This window comes from Nannospalax galili, unplaced genomic scaffold, assembly GCF_000622305.1.
Source record: "Nannospalax galili isolate Female #2095 unplaced genomic scaffold, S.galili_v1.0 scaffold547, whole genome shotgun sequence".
Taxonomy (NCBI): Eukaryota; Metazoa; Chordata; class Mammalia; order Rodentia; family Spalacidae; genus Nannospalax; species Nannospalax galili.
In genome coordinates this window covers 312,028-332,876 of record NW_008355824.1, presented here as the reverse complement: position 1 = coordinate 332,876, position 20,849 = coordinate 312,028, and the positions used below count along the sequence as shown (strand labels likewise).

General features: G+C 36.6%; 1 protein-coding gene across 1 annotated transcript in view; it reads right to left on the bottom strand.

Moving 5' to 3' along the window:
• Positions 1-1,406: 1,406 nt before the first annotated feature.
• Tmprss11f (transmembrane serine protease 11F) overlaps positions 1,407-20,849 on the bottom strand; it is a 74,700-nt gene continuing 55,257 nt past the window's right edge. The window contains exons 4-10 of the mRNA XM_008853820.1: positions 18,708-18,775; positions 16,697-16,860; positions 14,240-14,278; positions 12,076-12,277; positions 8,712-8,971; positions 6,761-6,903; positions 1,407-1,568 (exon numbers count right to left, since the gene is read on the bottom strand). Of these exons, the coding sequence (XP_008852042.1) occupies positions 1,410-1,568; positions 6,761-6,903; positions 8,712-8,971; positions 12,076-12,277; positions 14,240-14,278; positions 16,697-16,860; positions 18,708-18,775 (1,035 nt within the window). The 3' untranslated portion in view covers positions 1,407-1,409. The remainder of the gene's footprint in view (positions 1,569-6,760; positions 6,904-8,711; positions 8,972-12,075; positions 12,278-14,239; positions 14,279-16,696; positions 16,861-18,707; positions 18,776-20,849) is intronic.

Here is a 20,849-nt window from a genome sequence, read left to right as displayed (position 1 = left end):
TCATCCACTTTTTTTTCACAATGTACATTAAGGTATTTTGAAACTACTTGCATTGCTTTGAAGAAGCTTGAAGAAGCCATGGGGCATTTAAAAAATATATGACATTTTATTCAGTCCAAAGCTCATTAAAACATTGACAGTAGCTTATTCATCTTGATAACCTACTGTGTGTAGACGCTGCTGCAAATACTTTACTTGCATTAATACTTGTAATCCTCATAACAGCATTGTGAGGTAGTATTTTATTCAAACTGTAGAGATGAAAGAACCAGTGCACAGGGAGCTCTTAGGTTATTTTCATAGATACATATACTTTACATGTGGCAGAGTCAAGTTTCAAGCTCTAGCAACCTAGTCCAAAAACAATCTGGGCTCACTAACACTATGCCCACCACTAGGCTTTGGAGTATAGTTAAGTCCCAAGCTCATTCAGCTGCTTGTCAAAATTGAGTTCCTATGCTGAAGCATTAATTTACTTTTATTTAGTGCTCAGTATATGCTAAGCACTGTCCTAAGTGTGTTGTACAAAACACTCTCGACCTGACATCCTGAAAGTTGAAGTCTTACAAAGGTACTAGTTGACTCATGCTGATGTAGCTTTTAAGTAAATATATAGATAGTATAATCCAGCAGAAGTTTAGAATACCCTACTTCGAATCATTTTGAAACCAGCTCTGTCTTCACCTGCTTCTTTCTTACACTCGTGGAAAAATACTTCTAAGCCTTTTAATTTTCTTTTTTCTGGGATGACTACAATTGATGTATGGATGGCAAGATAGTGCTAAAGAACAGGTTATAAATATTTCTTAACAATGTGTTATGCTTCCTGAAGCTAGTGTTTGAGGTCATTATGTGGAGTTAATGGCAAGTTCAATACATTTAAATACATGACAATCCAGTGGTTAAGGAAAATTCTCTGTACTGTCCAGGTTAGAATTCACGTTATATTGCAGATCCCATGCTTCTTCATTCTAGCTGTTGAATGTCCAGTCATGAGTTCTAGAATAGTGATGACTTGAATCCCCAGGGAGGATACTAGCTGATCTTTGCAAAATGAATCCCTGGAGCTCTAAGGCTGTAGCAGCCTGGCATCTCTTTCTAGCCTGTGGGAAACGGTTTTCCCCATCATCCCTTGAGAGAAACCACTTGTATTTGTCATATTAAGGACTATCACAGCTTCCCTCATGAGTGAGGAATCAGTGCTATCTGTTGTTTGCCACATCTTCTTTCTTCATGGTAGTTTATGTACACAAGGGCTACTTCATGATACACAATCTGTCCAAGACTGAAGAGTTTTTTTGGCATCTGGAAAAAGCACTGTTTCAACCTTCATGAATCTAAGTAATAATTTACAATCTGCTGGTATTCCTGCTCCATGTGCCATGACTATAGCTCATGGATTTTTCACTTTAGATGCCAGTCTTGGAGGAAATCCAGTCTCGATACTTAGTCACTCTTGTGTAGACCCCAGGTTTGTTTGGAAGAGCACATGACTGTCCCCAACTTACTATACCCACAATGTACCAGATGTCCTTATTGTCATAAACCAGAGGTCCTCCAGAATCACCCTGGAATAAAAACAAATGTATTTTTGTTAGCTGTGATTCAAAATCATTGTAATTGTCTCTTTTCTACAATCACTCCTCTAAAAACAGAAAGAAAGAAAAGGAATTGGTACACGAACCATACAGCCCAATTGAGATAAAAATTTGTGTCAAACCTTAAAGTACATTTTAAAAAGAAAAAAACCAACATTTATTCATATGCAATGGTCATACTATTTCCAGTTCATCATCCTTGTATTTTTGTTAGTTTGATTAGACATTTTGTGAATAAATGTTATAGTTTGATAACAATTTCAATTATATAAAATATTAAATATGAGATTATTATTTGTGATAATATTGGTAGACAATTTCAAAGGTCTCTTCTGAATACTGTTAGTTTGACTGCATATTGTCCCGTTCTTGCTCCCTTTTCTTTTACTCTTCTAATTCTAGTGCATGTGTTCTTACTGAATTACAAAAGCTCCTTTATCTCTCTTATATATGATGAGAGAGATTGAGAAAGTAGATAACATATATGGGAGTTAAAAGCAGGATCTCAGATGTTGAAATGTCTTGGTTCAGGCCCAGTTCTATCACTTATGAGTTATGTGATTTTGAGTAAGGTATGTTAGCTTTACTCTTTTACTCCGTTCTTCCATTTACTCTTTTTCCTCCTTATTTTTATTTTTATTAATGTTCATGTGTGTCTGCGTGTGTATGCTATGTGTATACTAGTGCCCACAGAGGCTAGAAGAGGGTGCTGTCTCTCCTGGTGCTGGAGTTACTGGTGGCTGAGTCACTTAACATGGATGCTGGATCCGAACAAAGGTCCTCTGGAAAAGTAGCCCATGCATGTCTCTGGCCCCCATTACATGCTCTTTAATGAACTACTTTTGAGTTTCTATTACATGCCCCTGGCATTCTGATGCCTACTGGAGATAAATGATGACCAAAAATAAGTTTCCTATGCTCATAAAGCTTGAAGTATAGATTTTTTAAAACCAATATTTATTTTTTATTTATTTTTATGTGTGTGGGTGTTTTGCCTGCGTGTGTATAAGTGTATCCATGTTGTGCAATGCCCATAGAGACCAGAAGAAGGCAACAATTGCCTGGAACTTATATTATGGATGATTGTTAACTGCCATGTGGGTGCTGGAAACTGAACCCAGTCCTCTATAAGAACCGCCAGTGCTCTTAATCAATAAGCCACATATTCAGTCCTCCCAAACCCAAAATTTAAATAAGTACCAAACAAATGCAAAATCAACTATGGTAACTGACAGAGAAACATACAATAAGATTTGATTTTTTTAGTGTGTACCTCCCCCAACTCGCCCCTGGGAAGTGTTGGTATGGGAAGTTAGAGGGGTTGATCATGCATCAAAAAGCAGTAATGTAATGCATTCTAGACAATGGGAAGGGCATTGTGAATGTTCTGCGGCATGAATGCATCTGGCATGTGCAAGGGTTGAAAAGGTGGGGATGGGGCTGAAGAGGACAGCAGAGGGAGAAACCGGTGGAAAACCATAAGGCTGAGAAGTAAGGGAGGCAGTTACTGTGGAGCCCTATAGATCTTGTATAGAAGGTCTTGTTTTGTGCCTTTAAGAACAAAAGGGCAGGGGGCTAGAGAGATGGCTCAGCAATTAAGAGCACTGACTGCTCTTGTAGAGGACCCGGGTTCGATTCCCAGCACCCACATAGCGGCTATGAACTGTCCTTAACTCCAGTTCCAGGGAAATCCAAAGCCTTCTTCTGACCTCCTTGGCATTGCACCACACGGGTGCACTCACATACATGCAGGCAATACACTGATACACATAAAATAAAAATAATAAATAAAATATAAAAAAGAACAAAAAGGCAGTGGCTGAACGATTTTTAAGGAGGCATTTAACATAATCAGAATAGCATCTTATGAATATGGCTGACATTTGTCTTGCAATGCATTAAAGGAGTAAAAGAGTGAAAAGGAGATGATTGGTGGGGTAGCTTCCCAAACTGTGTAAGGTAGGTGGAAGAGAGGTAGGAAGAGAAAGTGGGGAAAGAGAGAAATGGCGAACTGGCATGTGAGAAATAATCACAAAGGCACAATCAACGTATTTAGATAACAACTTGATATGTGACAGGGAAGGAAACTGGGCTGGCAGCCATCAAAAATCAAGGAAAATAATGCATCAAGAAAAGGGAGTTGTATTATTAAATGCTATTAAAAGGTCTAAAAAGAGCAGCACTGAAAATACTTGAAAATACTTGTTCTCTGTGAAATCGAGGCCAGCCTGGTCGTACATAGCAAGTGCCAGACCAGCTGGGGCAACAGGGAGTCCTGTCTCAAAAAGACAATAAAATAATAATAGTAATGATTAATAATAATATTTGTGAGATTTTTAGCATCATTGATGTCATTGATGGGTCATTAGAAAGCTTAGGAAGAACAATTTGTGGAAATAGTAGGAAAAATACAATACTAGAATGGCTAGAGGAATTGGAAAGGGGTGACATATGGAAATAATAAGTACAGAAATTCTTTGCAAATATTTGATGGCAAAGCCACAAGCTGGCGTTCTGTCTAGTTGGAGGCATCTAAGTCAAGGAAGAGATTTTTCTCCCTCAAAGACATATGAGTAATTTAAAAACAAATATTAACTATAAAGAAGAGAGGAGAAATCACTTCTATTGAAAACTTCCCTCAAAATTCCCGCAAAGGCCAGTGAGAACAGGAACCAGGCACAAGAGCAGGAACTGGTGTAGTGAAGACACAGCTTGTCTGTGGAGCCCTGTGTTAAACCCAATGGCTTACACAAGTCAATAAATGGGAAAAATCTTTGTAAATTCACAAATATGGGAAAATAAAACAATATTCTCTGAGACAACCAATGAGTCACAAGATAATTTAAAAAGGAAATTGAGAAAAATATTCGTAGACAAAAATCTGAAACACAACCTATAAAAATTTATGAAATAAAGGAAAATAGGTACAAGATGGAAATTGATAGCACTAAATGCCTACATCAGAAAATAATAAAGCTCTCAAATAAATTTAACATTGTGCTTTGAAGAAGTAAAAAAGAGAACAAACTAAGCTCAAAGTGGGCAAACAAATAAAGCAGAGAATAGAAATCAATTAAATAAACAGACAAACAACAGGGAAAAACATGAGTTATTATTTTTAAATTTATTTTCTTGACTACATTTTCTTGTGTGGGTTTTTAAAAAACCATTTTTATGTTTTTTAAAAAGATCAACAAAAGCGGCAAAACTTAACTAATGTTGCTGAGGAGAAAAGGGAGCTCTTGCACACTGCTAGAGAGAGCATGACTGGTGTAGCTGTTGTGGAAAATGTGTAAATTCCTCAAAACTCCAAAACTAAAATAGAATTGCCACATGACCCAGTAATCCCAATTCTGGGATTCAGCGCCCAGGGGTAGTGAAGTCAATACAGTTAAGAGATAATCTGAAATCTCCCATTCACCGCAGCATTATTTATGGAAACCAAGACAGGGAATCAACCTAGGTGCCCACATGGTGATGGATGAGTAAGGAAAATGTGGCATATATACACAGTGGAATTATACTCAGTCTTTAAAACAAACAAAATTCTGTCATTTCAGATGGCATGCATGAATCAAGACATTATAATAACTGAAATAAGCCAGGCACAGGAAAAAATTGCTGTGTGATCTCACTTGTATATGGAATCTCTTTTTAAAGGTGAAGTCACAGAAATAGAATGATGGCTACTACAGGCAGGGGAGGGGAATGGGAAAAAAGGGCAAGAAGAGTTTCTGGTTGGAGTGTACTATGTCAGTTAGATAGATAAGTGCTGTTGGGATTTATTGTGGAGCTGATAACTGTAGTCAGTGAGGATACAATGTGCACTGCAAACAAATAGAATAGATTTCAAAAGCATCACCACAAAAATGTTGTGAGGTCAGATATATTAGTTTATTTAATCATTCCACTTTCTGTGTATACCAAAGCATTACAGAATACTCCGTAAATGCAATGTAATTTTTGCCAAAAAAAGATTCAAATGAAATAAAGTTGGTCAAGTGTAAGGTGAAAGCTGAAAGAAAAATAAGAAGTGGATTTTGAGAAAGCACACTGTCAGTGGACTGCTGGTCTGTAAGGGGGAAAGACCGTTTTATTCAGTCCACAAATATTTGTACTAGGTTTTAGTGCAACAAATAAAACAAAAACAAGCCTTCCCCTGCTGATCTTATGTTCTAATTTGTTAGGAAACAGATAAATAAAAAAAAAATACTGTATTTTTGGATGGTGATAAGGTCTAAAGAGAAAGACAAGGCAAAGAAGGGACACAAAGAATGTGTGTATGTCTTGTGTGCTGGGACCTGGCTAGTAAGATGTGATGTGTTGAAGAGAGTGTATCCAAGGAAACATGAGAAGTTGAAAGTGGGTGCAGGCGGTTAAGGCGGCTAATAATCAAAAAAGAAGACAGAAAGAAAGTAAGAGCATTGGCGGGCTGACAGGTTTTAGTAACAAAGCTGAAAGCATAACTCTAAAGATAGATAGGGCCTGAAATGGCTAAAGAAGAGCAAGGGTCACTGAAGATGAAGAGGTTAGGAACCAGAGTCCAGCACTGAAACATGCCAATACTGATACTGTAGGACTTTAGGGAGTCTGTGTCTGGTACCAATGCCATTAAACGAGAAGGATGAGGAGAAGGGAACAGGTGGCTGGGAGATGAAAACAGCAGGTGTGAGAGATGAAGAGAGTGAGTGAGTGGCCAGCCATTCAGAGGAAATGGTTCTTTAAGCTTGATTTCAAGAAAATAACAATGAAAGTCAAGTAGGGTGGTGAACTCTTGTAATCCTAACACTTGGTCAAGAGGATCAGAAGTTCAAGGTCATCCTCAGCTATATAGCATACTTGAGGCCAGCCTGGACTATATGAGACTCTGAATCCCCCATTACTCAAACAAGAAAAATGGAAAAAGAACAGTGGAGTATAAAAGTAACTGTGTGCACCAACAAAAAGGGAGCAGAAGATTTTCATTTCCTAATTTTTAAAATAGGGAAAATTATAGTACTGCTTGTGTCTCATTGCATTAAATAAAATAATGTATAACAATGCTTTAGTTTGGGCTTGTTACACATTAAACACTGAATGGAATTATTCTATTAATATATGCTAAACTCAGAAGTAGCTAATGGAATCTTTCCTTTTGATGGTTTGACTGATTCTCAACTTACCTTGCATGCATCGACTTTTCCTTCCATGAATCCAGCACATAGCATCCCGGGAGTGATCAGGCCATCATACACATCCTTTCTATTACACACATCAGTACCTATGGTTTCTACCCTGGCTTGGCGGAGTTTATTTTGTGTAGGCCCTATTACACACAAATAAATAAACAAACACATAAATAATGTGCTTTTCAAATATGATAGTGCTAGCTCAAGCACTAAAGACAGATAAATTGTGTATTCCTAGGAGCAGAAGCACAAATTATTTTATTAATGTTGGTTTTGCTGAATTATATTTGCTATGTTGTAAGTGTCTACATAAAAGGAATCATAAATATACGAGCCTCAGTAGTATATTAGTCAATCTTCTAAAGTAGTCTTTAAAACTATACATATATATATGCAATATTTTTTTTGAGGTTTGCAGAGGTCCATCAGATTGATCTAGTCCAAGATGCACATTTTCCAGAATTCATTAGTTTTTTTGCAAAAGCTTTTAAGTAGAAAGCAAGACATGGCACAAAGACAATTTATCCATGCTATCTTCTGTAATGTGTTATTGAAGTGTCTCACAACATGGAAAATAAAATGGATTGCCAATGTGTACCAGCAATCTGATGGTAGCACAGAGTGAGATTAGGAATGGAGGGTACTACATGATTGAACACAGAAGGGAAATAGGTTGGAGCGTCTGGGTGAGGCTGCAGACGAATAATCATGAAAAGAAGGGAAGAGAATATGAAAAGATGCATATAAGAAGTTGGGTGTATGTGGAATATTTGAAAAAAATCATAGAGCAGAATTCTGTTTTTAAATGCTGGATGAAGGCATATTGCCACTTGTCTCCCACTTTCTTCAGTATACTCTTGGTGGTACCTTAAATATATTACTTTTACCATAAAAATTCAATTAGTCTCTCTGTAGAGCAAACTAGTACTTAGAATTCTTTTAAAATTCTTAGACTTTATAAAACCTCTAAAGAGGTAGGAGGGAGGGGACAATTAAAATCCTCAAATCATTCATCACCTATTTTCACATTTGTTACCATCATAAATTCTCATTAAGATGAAGAACTGAAACAAAGAAAAATATCATTAATATTGAGATTTAAAGTATATGCTGATCAAATAGATTTACAAGGATGTACACGTTATTAGCTACTCTTATAATAGCTTGTCCTTTACTATATCCTCTAACTTAGTGTGTTCTTTTCTGCTGCATTAGCTTCTTCCTTTCTTACTGCTGCTTCAATTCTGAATTCTAAGACAAGACTTCACTTCTGTCATTTCTCAAGCTACTGCTCTTTGTTCTACCAAGGGCCACACACACATAAGCATCACCACCATTATTTTTTTTTTGAGTGTGTGTGTGTTGTATGTTTGTCTGTATGTGTGCACATATGCATGAATATGGATTTGAGGGCATGTCTATGTATGCATGTGGATGGACGTTGGAGGCTGATATTAGGTGTCTCCTTCAATTGCTCTCTGTTAATTTTTAAGTGCACCACAGTGCATGCCTGGTGTCTGAAGAGGCCAGAGGAGGGCATTGGATCTCTTGGAACTGGAATTAAGGACGAGTGTTAGCTGCTGTGTGGGAGCTGGGGTCTAAACCCAGGTCCACTGGAAAAAACAGTAAGTGCACTTAGCCACACTCTCCAGCTCCTCTCCACTAATTTTTTGAGGCTTATTTTTTGTGATTCAGGGTATCTCACTGAACCTGGACCCTGTGAATTGAGCAAGGTTCCTGGATTCAGGGATCTGCCTGTCTTTGCTTCTCCAGTACTGTTAGTACAGGTATGCACCTCTACACTTGTCTTTTATGTGGGTGCTGGGGATCCTAACTCAGGTCCTGTGCTTGTGCAGCATACATTTTATGCACTGAGCTGAGCCCCTGTAGGGTTATTTTTAAGAAAAGTTTTTTGTGTCACAAAAATTAGGTCAGAGGTACTCACCATCATCTACAATAGACCCAAACCCTGTGACAAATACACTTGTTTTAGGTGGCAGTTTCATAGATGAATCTGGGAGGCAAACTCTCTGAACTACATTTGAAAACTCTACTCGGGTAGTGAGCTGAGCCAGGGCGATGTCGTTCTCATTAGTTTCTCTGTGGTAATCTTCATGTATGATAATTTTTCCCACACTTCGTTTCACTGCAGGTGGTGTAATAGTTGTACCAAAAGTAGCAATCCAATGACCTGGGTCTTTATTTCTACAAAAAAAAATCAAAGGGTAAGTGTGATGCTTTACATTACCTTCTGGGAAAGAAAAAGATTAAAGTTGCTCTTCTCCCCAACTTTGAGAATTATTTTTTTGGAAAATTCCTATGGTGGGAGAATCAACAACTGATGCCGTCATCAGAAAGAAGTTCCCTATGATTAAAACAAATAATTGTGTGTAACTTATCAATGAATTAGCAGCTTTTATTTTCAAATTTTAAATGTGTGCCTTGTTAGGAATTCTTTGGGTTCTCTTTCTTCTTCATTTCCAATGAATTGTGAAGAAATTAATTTTGTTTTGTTTCAGAAAATGAACACATTACTGGGCAATTTCCCTCTGTATTAAATCACTCATCCTCATCTGATGACTTGCTTGCCGGCTCTTGTAGAGCTTCCTGGGATCTTTGAGGCTAAGTGGAATGTGTGTACTGTGCAAGCCCTCACTGTACAGAGTTGTTCCTCCCCCCATGCCCACATCCCTTCCTGACATTCAAAGGTTAAGCTGCCCTTACTGGAAGTCAAGCTCTTACTGCCCTTTGCTGTGGCCTGGCCAGTCTCCTCTACTAACTCTTTCCTCACAAAGATGCTTTTCTCTCCCGAGGTTACATCACAATTTTATCCAGCTCAATTATCTTTCCTCCCATAATTCTTCTCCAAAGCCCATTTCACTCTTTTTAAAATTATTCCCATCAAGAATGATTGGACATATGTAGAAGCATGAAGTTGTCTGGATGAAGGAAACCACACAGAGGAGAATTTTAAAAGGGGATTTCCTCTTGTATGAGGGATTACCAAGTTGATGAGTCATCAACTTTTAGGAGCAATGAAAACTAAAAGGTTAGTGATTTTCTAAGTACTTTAGACTGGCCCAGGGATGAGTAGGCAGATCCCCAAGACAGAGGAGGGGCTCTTCTCTACTCTAGCTTACTTGTTTTTACGGAAGATTTTGTTCAGTGAAGAAATGCCAGGAGCGTATTTTAATTTGAAAAACTAGACAATCGCTACTGAAGTTCCAGAATGCATAATAACTTACATGACTCCAGGAGCTAAGACGCTCACAAATGAATTTGGAAGACAAAATAGAATCATTCATCCTTTTATGTACCATCACAACAGAGGAAGGTTCACAGATTAAGCTTTGTGAATAAGGACGCTTGGAGATGCCCAGGTCTTGCTAAATCTTGTCAAGAATTTTCCTTGACCCACACTGCTTCCCAAAGACTGGAGCAAATTTTCATAGATGCTTGGATTGATCTTAAACACGTTTTTTGAAGTATGTTATTTACTTGATTTTTTTGAGCATGTTATTTAAAGATGCATTTGTTAAAATTTGGAGACTATTTGGATAACTTTTGTATTATCATCAAAATACCTCATTATTTCATTTCTCAATAGTGTATCATATTATAATTTTATATAAAATTGCAACAGTCTTAAATACAACCCTTTTTCTTCAGTATCACCACTCTACCCAGATCTTTGGATTATTATTATCAGTACAAAATGTTAGTTTTGCAATATTTAAAAAATCTTCCTTTGGGGTTGGAGACATGGCTCAGTGGTTAAGAACACTGGTTGATCTTGCAGAAGACCCAGGTTCAAATATCAGCATCTACATGGCAGGTAACAACTGTCCGTTATCTCCAGTCCCAGGGGCTCTAACAGCCTCTTCTGATCTCCGTGGGCATTGCACAACATGTGTGCACTTACCTACATGTAAGCAACACATGCATACACATAAAATAAAAACAATAAAATTTTTTAAAAATCTTCCTTTGATATTAGTACTGCTAACTACCAAATTTCTATGCTGCTTTTTATATATAAATACCTTAAGCTGGGTTTTAAAGTTACTGTATCCAAGACTTCCATTACCTTTCAAATCCATTCCCATCCCTGTCACACTAAGAAAATTTCTCTTACCAAAATCATTAGTAATCTCTATCTGCTTCAACATCTATGTAGACCTGTTTGTTCCTAGAGACTGTGTTGGACCCACTGAAGCACTATTTATATTTTATGCTAATATTAACGGCATTCTGGTTTTAAATTTGAATTTATATAAACAGAGATCAGTTGTAAACTCAAGTGGAATAGCAAACACAAAAGCACAAATATTGGAGACTTGTAAGAACACAAATAAACCTGAAAACCTTAACAAACAAGTAAAGCTCAAATTCACCACTAAGACATTGTGCTAATTATTTTGAGATTCATAAGTATATAACAGTGAATCTCTTTTTCATTGAAGGAATAATAGACAATAACCTTCAATTTAATAGGTTATTCTCTTTACATTTGAACTGCATAAAGACTGGTTTAAGTATTTTGGAACCATTTCGGTTGTTACATATAGAAGAATGACAAAAAGACTTGTAAAAAGCACCCAGATACAGCTGCTTCAGAAGGGCACAGAGATCATGCCACTGTCTAAGCAAAGAAGCTTCACTCAGAGCTCTTGTAGTTTTGACTCTCCATAGCCTGATGGTAACACCTCAGGGAGAAAAGGGTGTGGTCCTGATCTCCTAGGCATCCAGAGTGCCTGTGTATGTCTGAGTTTTGAGAGCTACAGTTGTGAAAATTCAAACTGAGAGTTCCTGCTTGGCTGTATGTGACCAACATTTCTTACTATGTGAGCAGTGTGACAAAGCAGCAGGTCTCTGTTGCCTTCCCCACACCCTCTGAATGAGGCAAGTCCATGGGCTTCCTGGATAAAGCGCTGAGAAAAGAGAGCTTTAAAACAGCTTTCTGTTTTTATTACTTGTAAGCTAATAGTGGATATTGGCAGAGGGAAGCTACAGGGATGGACTGGTGGTTGGGAGGGAGCAGAACACAAGTGACTGACTTTTCTCCTTAAGTATGTAGAAGACATCAAAGGTGTTACATGTATAATGGCCTTCACAATAAATAATCTATTATATCGTAGGAAAGATAGCACTAGGATCACAATGAAATAAACCAAGCTTGGATTAAAGGGGACACAGCAAGGGCAGATCAGGTGATAAACTAGTAAGACTGAACCAAATGAACCATTGCACCAAATCAACAGCAAGAGAGGACTAGGGAACAAATTTTCTGCATAGTTCAGTGAACTTACTTCCGGAAGCAGTGAGCTGCTGTGAGCAGCCACGTGTTGCTGATGAGGGTAGCTCCACACTGATGGCCAGCCCCTATGAGTTGCAGGCTGGCCTGCCATGGCCACTCCCCTTCCATAGCTGTTTCCCTTCCTTGGACAATCCGGTCAGTAGAAGAGGATGCTGGTAATGGCATGTTTGAAGATGACATCCTTATTCCACATCCTTATAGAGAAATACATGTTAGTTTATTCTTCTGTCAAGGGAGGAAAGAAGGTATCATGATTTGCATTCAGTGAGGTTTCTGAGAAGACCCATTGCCCCCACTGCTCTTCATCCTACCCTAGCATTCAGCGTCTGGTTTATTTTATACCAGGTAAATTTTATTTTATATGGTTCTTTTGATCACACTGAATACATTTTATAGATTGTGTTAGAAGAAATATTTATCAAAGTATCAAGGCATTTGGTCCAAAAGTCAACATCTGTCTCTGTGTGTAAAACATATTGAGCATAACATGACAGCACACAATACAATCCCAGTATTTGGGAGGTTGAGATAGGAATGTTGTTAGTTCGAGGCCCACCTACACATTGAGCCTCTGCCACAAGCAAAGAAAGAAAGAAAGAAACAATATGAGCCAAAAATCATGAATTAAATTAAAATAGAAGTAAAAATGTTTTAGTTGCATGGAGAATTTGGAAACTGGTAAATGCATTCAGCTGGACTAGTCAAGTGTTCTGTCTGTCAAGGGAAGGTGGCCTTGGGCTTTTATGATGAAGGTGGATGCTGCAATTTAGCATTCTTTGAGTAAATAGGCAGGATTGGGACATGTTCACTTATCAGAAACTATTGTAAATCACGGTGGTTTTAAATTTTGTACCTAAGTCAGGAGACAAATGACCAATCTGGTGTGCTTCAAACCTGTTAAGGTGTTGTGAAGTTGAAATGTTCCCTCTGCTTCAGTGCCTAGTGTCATTCCTGTGTAGTAATCTGCCCAATATTAGCACATAATTAAAGTGAGAAAACGATTTTTGTTTTCCTGTTAATCATTCTGTAGCCAGTTTGACTTTTATTCTTATAAATACATAATTATGGAGCTTCAAAAATGTCTAGATTCTCCATGAGCTGGAGAGACGGCTCAGCAGTTAAGAGCACTTGCTGCTCTTGCAGAGGACCTAGGTTCGTTTCCTAGTACCGCATGGCAGCTAACATCTTCCCATAAATCCAATTCTAAGAGGTCCAACGCCCTCTCTGACTTCTGTGGACATTGCACAACATGGGTGCACTTATATACATGTCAGCAGTACACTCATAAACATAAAATAAAAATAAAATATTTTTTAAAAGGGTATAGATCCTCTGCTAAATGTTTTATATTTGTGTAGAGCAACATACTTTTTAGATGAGAAAACCCACTCTTGAAGGGGGAACACAGATTGATGTGGGTCACCTGTCTGGTGAGTGACAGAGTGGGATATAACATTAGGAGATTCCACATTCAAGTCAGTAGTACCCTTACTGCTGAGAGAAACCCCAACACTGAATGTGAATAATGATTTTTCCTTCACATTACAAGAAGAGTAAATTTATTTTTGCAAAGCTGCATTTTAGTAGTTTTAAATGATAATTTTTTCATCTTTTAAAATATGAAAGAGTAGTTTAGAATATTTTTTACTCCCTAATCAAATCTTCCAATGATTAAATTTTAACCAACTTTCCAAAAGACTCAAAAGTGTTCTTAAACACTTTTATAAAACATTTATAATAGTAATATATTTATGTACAAAAATTCAAAATATGTTCAAGTGTGGTGGCCAGGATGAAAGGGGAGAAAATACATAGCAGATATCTGAATAAATATGCAAGGAAACTAAAACAAATAACAAGAAAAACCTTAACTTTTTACTCTCTTGAATCATGTCAGAATATAAAGGGAAATATTTAAAGAGAAATAGTAACATAATAGTGAGAATACTATGTAAAATTCATAGGCCATAAAGCTTAAATTTTACTATTATACATTTACTATTTTTAAATATTAAAAACAAAAATAAAATGACTAAGTTCTTGGTTTATAAAAATATAAAATGAAGGAATGAAGCTTGGACTTCTGACATCATTGTGATTCTTATTCATTATCTTTAGTATGAAATAAGCATCTAATTGTTGATTATAGAACTTACGGCTATTGAGAAGATTTCTCATCTTTTTGCTGTCAATAGCTGTAATAAATTAAACAGGAGTTAGTTGGTATAATACATTCCATTTCCACGTTATTTTGTTCAGATATTCATAAATAGCAATGCTAATTATCTGAAGCATTCATCTTTGAAGAACCTATTGGATTTTTCATAACCATTAATTTGGTAAACAACCCTTTGACTTATTTTTTGTTCATGTAATTTTTCATTAAAAAAATAAATTCAGAGAGTATTTTATCTTATGATTTTGCTTTAGAAACAGAAAAGGAAATTAGAAAATCGGGAAAGGAGGAGTGAGGATAAAAGTCCCAAAACACTTTCTTTAAGGGACTGCAGCAAAAATCAAAGAAACAACCTCCAATTCGCATCACAACTGGTGTTACCATACCGCATGTCTTGGGTGTGTTCCCAGTAGTCAGTGGTTAAGAGCGAAGATCCAGGAAGCTGAAGGGATCACAGAACCTTTGGGGCCCAATCTCAATGTTCTGTTTGAATAAGAATTAGGATTTTTGTCCATACAAATTACTGCTCTTTCACTGAGGACTCTTAACAGTGTCAGGGAAGTTTGCAACCCGGGTAATAGGCACTAAAGGCGGAGCGTGAAGCTCCTTCATTTACAATCTGTCCAAACACCCCATCCATCCACAACTCTCATTCCACAGCCATGTACTATAGAAAAGTAGCTGGAGACAAGGTTATGATCTAGTGGAAACAGACTCGGAAGGAACAAGGCACATCCTGTCTGCTCAGTCTTCCTGAATAGCAGTCTTTCTTCCTCAGGCAGGGCGCCCTGGGAAGGAAGATCTTGCGATGTACTGTTGGGAAGGTGGGCTAAAGAATTTCTTATGACTGGCTCTTACACAGAAAGGCAGAGGGCAGTCTGCCTCCTGGGTATCTGCTTTGGAGAGGAAGAGCTCTAGTTCCTCTAATGTCTTTGAGGAATAATGTGAGAAAAGGAGACAGAGAAACAGAATAAAACTTGTTTTGAAGGTCCTTATGATTTACATTAGTTCTAAGTACTCACGATGCCCAAACATCATCCTTTGAATTATTCTGTTCTGCTGTGACTGTTCAAAGAGCAACATGAACCCCAGTCCCAACTAGAGGTTTCCCAGAGATATATTTTTAAATGAATGATATTTATGTTGTAGACGAAAATACATGCAATTGAAGTTTTGTTATCAATCATCATCTTAGATAATACTAACTTTGGTATCAAAATAATCTGTATGATAAAATGTCAATGTGTGAGACCAAGGCCAAATATTACTTCTAAAAAATGTGAACTAAAAGAACTCTGTAACTTAAAAACTTAGTGAACTTTTGTGGTTGATACTTTATTTTATAATATATGATCATCCCTTATATTATATTATTTTCTAATAAGATGAGGAATTGAGATTTGCTCTGAGATTTCCCTTTATAGACTGTTGAAAATGTCACATTTTCCTTTAGAATGTGATTTACTAACAATCTAGGTAATACAGAGTAAGTAAAGACCATGATCTTTGTTATTTCCAATTGTTTATGAAATATATGGGAAAATTCAACTTCAAGATGCATTTGAAGGATTTGCAAACTCTTTCCCTCTTTTATATAAAGTTAGAAGTAACTGAATTTATAATTCACATTGCAAAGTAATAATGCTAGAAAGCCCACTGCACTGAGATGTAGATATAGTCCAAGGGCGGGTAATAAGATGAAAAGACACAGGGCCTGTCCTTAAATTTGGAACTATTTGAAACATTGTATTTTATTTGAGATAATATGTTACTTTCTAATTGTGTTCTGGCAGAGATTACTAAAAATCTCTAGGCCTGGATTCTAGCCAGTTTTAAGGTGTTTTCATTTTAGTTTCATAAACTTTCTGACCTTCATTTTCTTCTATTTGGGGAGAAAAGGACTTTCCAGTTTTTTTGTAAGTAAAATGAAATAATGAAAAATATTTTGAAGTTGGAAATAATTTAAAGGACCCCTTTACAGTTTATCTCTCTTGTTAAAGAATAAACCTTTGTGTAGTTGTTGATTTCTTTGATAAAAACAAAGCTCTCTGGAATAAACCTGCCAAAATCTTCTGAGATTCACAATATTTCTATCTAATTCTTGCTTCTAGCTTTGCTAGCCTTACGTTTTATGACTCTTTTTAGTCTCAGCCTCCTTTACTGTAAAATGGTGGAAATAACACCTACCTTAGGAGTTGTAAGGAATCAAATATCATGTGATAATAATTTAAAAACTTCATTAAAAGCCCTAATAAAATAAGAAAAATGTAATTCTAAATTTCACCTCATAGTGAATACTTACTTTACTTTTAAGAAAGGCTGATACATGTATTCATGGCAAATTTGTGAAATGAGAAGATACAACTACATTCTTATGAAATATTAAGGAGATTGCAATCAAAATGAACTATAGAAATGACAAATAATGAAAACTTACGTGTAAGGCTAAATGACGGTTTATTTATAGTCAAAGGCAAGTATTTGATCTTCAGACTTTGATATAAAGTCCTTTCAATTTTTTTCTTGATTCGTTCAGCACTATCAGTCGATGGGTATCGAAACATGAGCACCATGAGAACATTCACTCCTTGTTCATCTGGACTGAAGAGCGAACAGCAGACACATAATGCCATCTCCGTAACCATCAACTAATTGTAGCTACTAAGACTCCATGACTTTAAAGAAACACCATGGATGTCAAATGTGCATATCAGACTTAAAATTATCTCTAGATACAGGAAGGGAGACATGATGATAAGTGTTGGAATCGCTGCAGAAATAAAAGCAACACAGTAGAAATACGAGACAAGATTATTCTGTGCCTTTCCTCAGTTTCGAGAGTTTTGTGAAATGTTCATGAAATCATGCTTTGCATTCCCTTAAAGTATTTGCTTTTTAAGGTCTTTTGAGCAAAAGTTGTAGACCAGGTCCTTATTTTCCAGCAGGGCATGGCAGAGGCAATGATGTATACCTAACCCACTGTCTTCTGCCTCATGAGCATAGAACTAGACTTTATTTCTAGCCTCACCTGAAGATTAAAGAAACTCTAATGAATTCTGGCCAATGGGATGTGGGAAGAAATGATGCCTCTCACTTCCAAGCCTGGCTCATGCCTCATACCATTTTCCATGCTCTTCCCTCATCGGCCAGCCAGAAATAGAAGGTCCCATGGGCAGTGTCACCCCACAGTGGCCACCAGCATTGCCCTACTTCTCACTCTTTGAAATGAACTGTGGAAATGAAATCAACATTTATTGTATAAAAGCACTGGTGTTTGGTGTTCATTTAATATAAAAATTAGAGGGAATATTTTACAAAGGGAAATCATTTTTCAATGATTCAAATGCATAAATTTATATTGTGATGTGTAAGCCTGGGGAATCTCTAGTTCCCTTTTGAGAATGATTTAATTTGAAAGACAAAAAAATGAAAGGAAGGAACAAAGGCATAAAGACAGAAAAATAAAGAAAGCAAGGAAAAGTAAAGAATAAAAGATGGAAGGGCAAAACAGAAAGAAAAAGAATGAGCCCTTTAACGGTACTATTCACTTCTTCAGCAATAATGAAACAAAATGTGTAACATATATATTTCTATCATCTATCATTTATCATCTACCATCTATCATCTATCTATCATCTATCTATCTATCTATCATCATCTATCTAGCAATCATCTATCATTTGCCTATCATCTATTTACCTCTGTCAATGTGGAATCCTAGGCTTTTCAGACATTTTCTAAACGTGCTTAGGGGCTAATGAGATAGTTGAACAGGTAAGTGCACTTGCTGCCAAATATGACGACCTGTGTTAGACTCCTGGAATCCACATGGTGGAAGGAGAGAACTGACTCCTGCAAATTGTCCTCTTGTCCTCTGACCTCCAGACACATACCATGGTATGTACATGCTGACACACATACACGCAAAATAAATACATGTAGAAAAAGATGGATTTTAGTAATAAAGCTTAGTCTCTGTTAATAACTCCATGCTTAATTTATGTGCATTACTTTTTACCAAATCATTAAAATCAAAAGGCGTTTAAAAATAATAAAAATGCACTGCTATTAAAGAAAATTATTACACAGAAAGTGAGAGTGATGGTTGTACAGGCTTGAAGAGAAAAAAAATTTAAAGGCCTATGCTTTGTTCTACCTGGCTCCTCCCTTAAAGGGGCAGTGTGGCACTAACAGAACCATCTGATTCCTCACTTTTCTGTATATTTTTTCCTACCTCACTGAGATGATCTGGCCATATAGTATTTTACATCTTTCCACTGTGACTAGTAAATGGTTTAAATGGTTAGGGAGCATAATGGTTAGGGAGCTGCTTAAGTTTTTATCAAATCTCTTCGCTACAAAAGTTCTTAAGGCAACTGAGCAAGCATGTCAATGAAATGTATCATGTTAACAGTCCCAATTTGAAGTTACAAGTCAAGTCTACGTACCTTAGCTTAATAACATGAGACTTGATAAATCGACCCACTCCAGAAGAACGTCGAAATATCCTAGACATCTGATAAAAAATTTAAAAGTATTAGTCTAAAGAAACATATTACTCCTTGTCTTACCCAGATATCTGAGGTGAAGGAAAGGTCTTCAGCTGATTTTCATGATATAAATTGGCTTTTTGCATTGAGAAATGAAGACTAATTTCTAATCCTTATAGGACTCATCAACCTTTACAAACTGTTAACTTACTGAGCCTTTGTAAAAGGGGGTAACAGCAATATCTGCCTTATAAAGTTTATTTAAGAAATAAAATTAGAAACTAGAGAGATGGTTAAGTGATTAAGAATATTTGCTCCACAATCATAAAACCAGAGTTCGGATTCAGTTTGCAGCATCCACTTAATAATCCAGGTAGTCCTGCAAACTCTTGTGATGCCAGATCTGAAGAGGGCAGAGACAGGAAGATTGATGGGCTTGCTGGCTTCCAGTCCATCCAAAAAGTTAGAATTCAGATTCAAGGAGAGAGCCTGCCTTAAAAAAAAATCGATGGGGAATAAATGAAGAGATACCCAATGCCTTCTGATGGCCTTCTCATGTATGCACAGATACTTCTGTTCATTTAATATACACACACGAATAAATAAATAAATAAAGATGAAAATAATAACAAAAGAAAAAAGGAACAAAATTGTATCATCTATTTCATATCTTGTTTAATGTTTAGCAAATTATTTACAATGTTAGTCTTAATTACTGTCAAATGGATTAAGGCAGCATCCTCATTTCTAAAAAACCCCAGCCTGTTTGTCACTCATGAATCTAGTGCACCACTGATACCAAGTTTGTTTGTTGATTTCTTTAACAATTATGGTATCACCTAGCCATTTGACATGACTGTAGCAGCATCTGTCTTGTGACTCTGACACTTCAGAGTGAGTCATCTCTTTATGACATCCAAGACTAAACATCTGATACTTCGGCTGGTCATCAGTTTCACCATACTTCATACCATCAGCATCGCATTCCTCAATCTTTCCTTCTTGAACCTAGAGTAAAGCACTCTAGATATTCAGAAAACTGATTTCCAACAGTCCTAATTCCCTAAAGGAACGCAGCTGCCTGTAAGACACTGCATTACTATCAAAGAATACTGGACTGAGAATCAGAAGTCAAGAATCCAAGTCCTTGCAAGAGAAGCCAAAGTCTTATAGCCCCCCTCCTGTCCCCCTCCAATTACTACATCCTCTGGGATAAGGGAGTTTTGTATGCTTTCTCCATAAGATTCCTTTTTCTACTTAACTCCTCTGAACCAATAGACTTTTACATTCTAAATATTAAATCCAATTTCCTCATTACAGTCTCATGGTGGGCAAAAGTCTTCTCCGAAACCTGTGTTTATATGATTTGTTTCCCTTCTGTATTCCCCAACAATGCAAGCAAGCAATGACATCTATAAAATACAAACTGAGTATATTAAATTCTTGTTTCTAGCCCAGTAATTGGAAACTCCCTGCAAGTAAGGACTACTATCTCATTCCTCTATTGGCCCCTGCCTTGCTCAATTCTTACTTAAAAGCCCCATTCCTCTCTCCTTAATTTTAAGGTGTTTATTTTATTAAAGCAAATGTGGGAAATTGGACTGATTCTGTAACTTGACTACTGTGCATAGTGTTGAGGTATCATCTATCAATAGACAAACGGAAATTGTTTGGGAATTTTATTCAGCCATAAAGAATAAAATTGTGTCACTTTTAGGATAATAGGTAAAAATCAAGGCTATATTAAGAAAAATGAGCCAAATTCAGAATGACAAATATCACATACTTTCTCTCATATGTGGATCCCAGATTTTATGTATAAAACAACTTAAATATATAAATATACATCCAATCCCTATGTATGACATGAAATGAGTAGTGTGATTATCTAGGAAAAGAAACTGGTTAAGAGGGAGGGGAGTAAAAGAGAAAATAAAGGAGATGAATTGGTCAAGTTACATAATACATTTGAATGAGAATGTACTTAAGAAACTCATTACTATGTATGTGAATGCATACCAACAAAATATTTAAAAGTCAAGAAAACATATGGAATTACTTCAGATATAAATTGAATATGCATTAATATAAACTCAGTGA